A 7,526-nucleotide genomic window follows, 5' to 3' on the forward strand; every position below is an offset into this window, starting at 1 on the left:
CTGTGACACTCGACTTGAAGGAAACACCTCGTGATCTTGCTGCACGAGACCTAATTACTACTAACGACTTGTTACTAATGACGTACTATTGTGTGTTTGTCTGTCACACGTAGGATTAGTTTATAGTTATCTAAATATCTTAAAAGTACCTATAGATAACCTTCACTCGCATATATATTTGATGTTTTGCTAAAAAAATGAGTTTAGAGAAAGTGATCAGCAATTTTATATGTTTCCATGATTAAAAAATCGCCTTACGATAGGAATAATACAGATGTCTCTATAGTATTCGTGTAGTTACGCGATTACCGAATATGAGCTTTCGTATGTTAACCTTTTCAAGGAAATGTTATTGCTTGATATTTTCATTTGCTATTGGAATATTCGCAGTACCACATCATAACAAGTTGACGTTGAACTGTTTAATGTACTTTAGATTATTTACACGTATACACAAAGGATATGGCGTAATAAAAATGTTAAACATTTTACTGAATACACCATATTATTATTTTCCCGCGACCGCTGACCTTTTCTTCAAAACATCTAGTCATTCTCTGTAATAAACACGCGCTAATAACACCTACAAAAGGTGGTGTACACCACGCGCTTTTTGAAGACAAAATGGATGACTAATATTCGCGAAAAAGTATAATATTTATTTATGTATTCACATTTTTAAGGCATAATAATTGTATTATGGACTCGAATCTTCGAATTTCGGGACTAGACCCTTGACCAGCAGTGGGACATTAACAGGCTAAATTTATAATGTATCTATTATTAAAATACACTCAATCCAATCGTAGGATGTAACTAAAATAAATATATGTATACAAAACTGTACTATAGCGTACATCCCTTAGTTACAAATTTTGTTTACAAGATTGAACCTACGATTTGCGTCACAAATCAGATATTTATTATCATCCTTATTAAACGGAAACCATAACATTGAGTATAATTAAACGCCGCGTAGGAATGACTCTATTTTTAATGTCTAATGACTTATCTTCAACATCTATGCTGGGTAAAATACACCTACGTGTAATTTCTCAAACATTCATACCTAATTAGGATTCTACACAATAACGCGAAAATACATGCATCTACAACTTCAAAACCGTCAAAGATTAACATTTCACAACAAGACAAGGAAAGCCAAAAAGCGTTTTCATTTCTTTGTTTTTAATTAGCCCATTACGTGTCCCACGTCTGGGCAAAGGCCTTCCCTCTTTCCTTCTAAATCTATCTGCCCTGTACCGTACCCCGCCACCATAGACCCGTAAAGTAAAGTAATTAAAAGAATACCTAATAATCATTCCTACTCTATCTCAAATTTGATACTTGAAACATAATTATTATGTAAGTATTATCTCTCATTGTTTATTACTCTATATCTTAAATTGCTTTTGAGTTAACCTTTTAAATTCAATCAAAGATAAACTTGACACTAAAACATAGTAATACTGTTGAGGGTTCTGAAAACTTTCCAAAATAAATTATCATGATATTACAAATGGTTTTTAGTTACCAATTTAGTTTGAACTATCTTATACACAATACTGAAATTGTCTATAATGTATACAATTTTATTAAAAATCCATGTCTATAATTTTAAAATCAAATTCTTCTGTTAATTTAGAATGGTTGCAATCTCGTATTATTTAATGTATGCTATTCAATATGGACAAAGCAAATACTAACTAAAATACTCAAAAGCCTAAATGAATGACCTGTCAAGTTCATTAACGCGATTGTGAATGAAAGTCATCAGTAAAATAAGTCAATGCACTTGTACAATGTGCACATTATTAACATTGTCCAGCCAATATTTAAAAGAGCGCCTACATTAATTTGAAAAGTATCGGGCAAACCGGCCGTTGCTCTAATAAAAGAATAAGGATTGTTTGTGTAACTAAAAAGTACCTATAAAGTGTATCACGTGTTGCAAAAACTTATCTGTATACAAGTACTTTAGCTACTTTATAAAGTGTGCTACCATACAATTAGCATTCAGCTTCAACCTTATTGCCCTACAACACAGAATGGTAGTTGTAAGTAACAGAATAACACTAATGACACGCATTTTATACACAAGTACAGATGTACGCCACACTTGCAATGAACTTTACAGATATAACTAATAACAGGATCATAATAGTAGGTACGAAGAACACGGCCGTGCATCTGAGTACGTGTCTGAATGCATGAACAATCAGGATCAACACCGCGCATGTGCGAAAAAGCCCATATAAAGCTTGGCAGCCGCCCGCCCGCTTACAGTTCGTGACACACTCAGTGAAGCGACCTTACGCTCCTAACTCAACAACCACGATCGAGATACGGAAAAGTTTTCTGTAACTACAACTATTGAAAAACGCTATTCTTACGAAATCGGATTTAAAAGTCCAGTGTTTTCGACGTGCAAGGAAGTGACTGACGTACTTATGAAAAATAAGCTGGGAATCAACTTTTTGGCGAGCGAGAAGTTCGTCGGCGACCTGCCGGTGAACGTGCTGGAGCAGCAGCGGACGCCGAAGAACAACGGGCGTCGGGAGTCTGTCACTCCGAAGATAGTGGTGTGTCCACCGATCGAGGAAATGACGGAACCAATTCGTACTCCCCGCGGTGGAAGGCTGCTGAAAGCTCTCAGCAGTCGGCTGTCGCGGCGAAATAACGACTCGGACTCAGTGGGCAGCTCGAGCAGCAGTGACAGTGGAGAAAACGGCCGGACCGACGATCGCTCATCGTGCTCCGTCAGTGAATCTGGCAGCGACGGCTCCGAGCGCCACCGCCGTCATCGCTCAACAGTATCTCTGCGCCGTGTTTTCCAAAGCCTGAACATAACATCACGCTCGCAGTCGTGCTCCCCGACGGAACGCTCACGCCAGCCTAAGAAGCAAACACAGCCTAAGCGGATCCTGCGCCCGCCTGTAACATACACATATGTGCGAGGCCTCTCCGGTCTGCCGACACAGAGGGTTCCACGGCACACAGTCTGCTGCGCCTCGCTGGGTCTCAACCGATAAAGCAAGCAAACACCATCGGGTCGGACACGGGCGGAGATCAAGACTGGTTAAGATTTACGAGTAGAATAAAAGCGCTAGAAAGACAAGTTCTTATCATATCAGTAGATAAATGCTGAAACCTGGGCGAGTAGCCGATGTAACGATGTCTTCATAGAGGACCAAGATTGAGGGTGCCGCTGCGGGCGCCTCGCTCGGGGCGGCTCCGCGGCCCTCGCTGCACGATGAGCTGTGACTCGTTTAGTTGTATTTAAGGGACAATATATAAGACTGTGTACCGATTGAAGATAGTGGTCGGTTTGTTAAGTATTACTAGTTGACACTTTTACTAACGTCTACACACTGGATATTTTCATTGTTTGCATCAAACTGCACTCTAGAACACCAAACTTTATTACGTTAGATTAAATTTCAATCGAATCACACATCAGTGCATGCGTTGAACATCATATAAAGTTAACATAGTTTCAGTAAGTAATGTTTGTACTGGCGTGGTTTGTCTACGATCGTGTATTGTGAAGTATCTACTTGTATCGTTTTGTTATTCAAGCATAGTGCCTTTCCACCTTTGGAAACTAAGTAGACCTAGATATAAAGTATACTATTACTTTAAGAACTGTGTACCTTAATATGATTACTCTATGGTGTGCCGTAAGGAATTTAAATACTCTACAGCATAATACACCACATTTCATAGCGTAAATGTACGTTTACTTAATCATCACTTGAAACTGTTTCGAATTTGATACCTATACATATAATAGATGGACTATTTGTCTATAAATTATTGATCAGTAATATAATCAGTTGATATTACTGTATACTAAGTAGCTAGTTTAAATATTAAATCAATTAGTTGTAAGTAATTTTTATTGTCAAGTAAAATGGATTTTCGTATCTAATAAAACTATGAAATTAATTTCTGATTTTTAATCCACGTGACCCTTTAACCCTAAGAACAATATGATAAGTTATGAAAGAGCTCGAACATAACTAATACATTCTGCAAAGAACAAAATCTTCTAAAATGAAAATGATTATCAAGAGACAATTTTAAATTTCTGAGAAAGTACTTGAAAAGATTTCAAGTAAACGTTTCTAATATCTTTAAGTAGATACAGAAGCTTTAAAAGTATTATTGAAATGAGACTCAGAATTACATTTACTTATGTATAATTTATGAAGACACTCGAGATAGAATCACTACACACAATAAGTTCTAACATTAAAAAAGTTTTACAGCCATGTGAATTATGCACTGAAGACAAATGGCCTACTCATGATACTGTCATTACGACTTCTAAGATTTCATCAATATTCACAGCGAAAGGTCGTAAAAACATTTAGTACAGGACCATACAAAACATTTGTCATTGAAGCAATTATAGGAAAATCAACCTATTAGTTATTCTATGAAAGGGAGATACGCAATTCATTTAATTATTTACTTACTAGATATTCGTGGAACACGAGTTTGTGAGCAAAAAGCCTTAAGTGTTTACGTGAAGCCGTATGTTTTGCTATAAAACCAATATGTTCTTGTAGCCTTTTACTACGCCTACATCGTGGATGGAAATCAGCGGCGGGCCAGCCTCGGTGCGGTGTGTGTCGATCACCTGCAGTGGTTGTCACGCACGATCACGCCTACGCAACACTCTTACACGTGACCAACTAATGAATCTATGAAATTTACTACTAAAAATATTGTGTATCACATGCACTGTCATCCTGTATAAAGGGTAATGTATTTTGAAAGGTAACTTCAACTAACAAGGAACCTTATAAATATTCTCCTTTGATCTGACTTCGGAACAATCTGTGAGCCATATACCTGCAATTATGCGATTCTTTGAGAATATTCAAATGTCAAAACTGTCCTATTGTAAGACGGCGTACGAGAAGAGGTTGACATTTTCATCCATAATTTAACAATTACTGCACTCGTAGCTATTTTGTTACATCGGAAAAATATTGTCACGTGAAATTCCGTCACTTGTTTTCATAATATTTGCTCTCACAGTATCTTTCGGATAGGTTATCCGAGACTTTTCCATAAGATGTGGAACTGGCCTGAACTAGTGTAGTAATCTATAGGTAGACAAGATTGATCACGTTTTTAAAAAGTACAAAATATACTGGTATGTATAACAGCTCAGCATCAATTTTTAAACCAAATGTTTGCTCCATCTAACACGGAAGAATATCCAATAATTTATAAAGAGCTAACAACTAAATAGTCATTATATTTGAACAACTCATTGAACATCTGGTTACAAACTAGGACATTAAGCAGACAGCTGGTAATAGTAACAATTACTTTCTTCCATTTAATTTCCTTTCATTTATTTTATAATTGTTAATCGTAATTGTAATGTAACTCAAAATGTATTTGACGTAAATCAAATAGGAAACATAGTTACGGAAGTTTCATATGCACGGACATTTCACCTGTAGTTGGCTGTTTTAATTAACTGCGTTGACCTTTAAATCCTCGTACACTTCAGTCACGTGTATTAACAATTCTGTTTTTCAATTTATTCTCTTTCAAAAGCATATCTGTTCGTTTGAATACTCATTCAGACATGTTTTTTTTAAACTATTGAAAAGACTTGTATAAATCCAGTTCCTATTGACATAGCCAGTTGTGTTCTCTGGTCGGTAAACGATTTGTGGCTAAAGCAATCGTTGTCGTGGACATTCCAGTGATGGAAGGCCACTAAGTGGTACTTGAACTGAGTGTCTCCCTGCAAAGTCAATCCTGGTTGTTGTCAATTAAGGCCTTTCAACTGGATTGTACAATGTTGACTAAGAAGGCCACTATTTAAGTGAATACGATTAAAGATTACATAGTATCAGGTTTATGCAGGGGTTGGGGGTTTTAGATTTTCCAATTTCTTAAAGAATGTTTCAATAGTAGCCCCGAGTTTAACGTTCTCGATATTTGACAACAGATTAGATCCCAGTGCAATCTTAATCACTAACAACGTAATTGTAAAGAACATAATTTACAACTTAGGATGACAAGTAATTAGTGTGTCTATAAAATAGCATATATTGAAAATAATACATCAACTTACTAATACTACTTTAAAACCCATTAAACCATTATAACAGTTCCTGAAATAAAGAAATCTTCAGCTAAAATTATTGGCACCAAGCTAAATAAAAGTCCGGTAACTGCAATGCAGTTCGGCCATCAAACATTTATAGGACAGTGGGGTACCTTGGTTGAAGCGTCTATATTTAGCTGAAGTTGGGCGCGGTCGACGACCCGCTGCACTATCGACCCGCGCCCCACAGCCTCTGCAAGCTAAATTATCTAACGCTCGTTATTCTTGCAATGATATTTTGATTTAAAGCAGACTTTTTTTTGGCTGTTAACTTCATTGGAGGATATTAGAGATTTTTGTCACGGAATGCCTCTGTAGCGCGGTCGGTAGTGTAACCGTGTACTGCATATAAGGTCTTTACTTCGATTCACGAGTCGGGCAAAGTACTATTGGTCTTTTTTAATTTATATATGAATATGTTTCAACAGAAGCGAAGAATTGGTAATAGAATTGCTTCGGCTAGCATAGATGTCAGGACATATATGGATATTGTAACAGATTTTATGTCAATAAAATATTTTTGATTTTTGTTTTTTTTTTGTTCCCGTGCCTGTTTTATCTGTACAAAAATAATATTTGAAATAGTTATTTTTTATTTACAATACATTATTACAAGCGGTCAATAACTCAATACATTACTAATCTAACATAATAAGAAAATCGTAAATGCGTAAGGTCTATTAGCATGATTTCCAAAAGTCGGTATTATCCTTACCACTATTGACAATCGACTAACTTTCGACAAATTTTGTATGAAAAACAGATGATCAGCGTCAGCGCGCCTAGCGGATGCCGTAGGAACAAATTTTGAGTATATTTTAAATGTCAAACTCCCGATACGAGATAGTACCTGTACAAAATCGAGCTACTAATACTAACAAGTCAATAATTTTATCGGCTTCACCACGCGCACCATCAAACGTTTTGTTTTACATAAGACTAATCATAATAATATCACGTCCTGAAGCGTCAATCCGGAACGACTTTATGTGAAAATAAGGAGATTATTGGTTCGGTTCATCGGCCGAACAAGATTCGCAATAACTTTTTCCGTTGTTCCACGACACACGTTAATCCGTTGACGTTCTTTATTCATTCATTTGTTGATAATATCTGACACTGCCGTTTTAATAGAAGTCATGTATTATATTTTTAAATACTTTAATTAAATAATTTAATGGAATATATAGTTCAAAGATTGAAGGATATGTAACTCTTTTTAATTAAATGTATTTGTAAAAAACCACTTTAGAAAATGGGATAAATAAACAGAACCAATTACACCAATTTAAAAATTAACATATTATGCTTAATAACCGAGAACATGTACTGGAATGAAACATAAAAACAAGAATACAATCTGTTTTTGCTACCATACATCTTTATC

At 36.0% G+C, this 7,526-nt stretch overlaps 1 protein-coding gene across 1 annotated transcript; it reads left to right on the forward strand.

The window, feature by feature from the left end:
* Nucleotides 1–2,297: 2,297 nt before the first annotated feature.
* LOC142978404 (uncharacterized) lies at nucleotides 2,298–3,942 on the forward strand. Its single transcript, XM_076122844.1, has one exon. It carries the CDS (start codon nucleotides 2,451–2,453, stop codon nucleotides 3,030–3,032), a length of 582 nt encoding a protein of 193 aa, XP_075978959.1. The 5' UTR covers nucleotides 2,298–2,450; the 3' UTR covers nucleotides 3,033–3,942.
* The last annotated feature ends 3,584 nt before the right edge of the window (nucleotides 3,943–7,526 follow it).

This window comes from Anticarsia gemmatalis, chromosome 14 (genome assembly GCF_050436995.1).
Source record: "Anticarsia gemmatalis isolate Benzon Research Colony breed Stoneville strain chromosome 14, ilAntGemm2 primary, whole genome shotgun sequence".
NCBI classification, from domain to species: Eukaryota; Metazoa; Arthropoda; class Insecta; order Lepidoptera; family Erebidae; genus Anticarsia; species Anticarsia gemmatalis.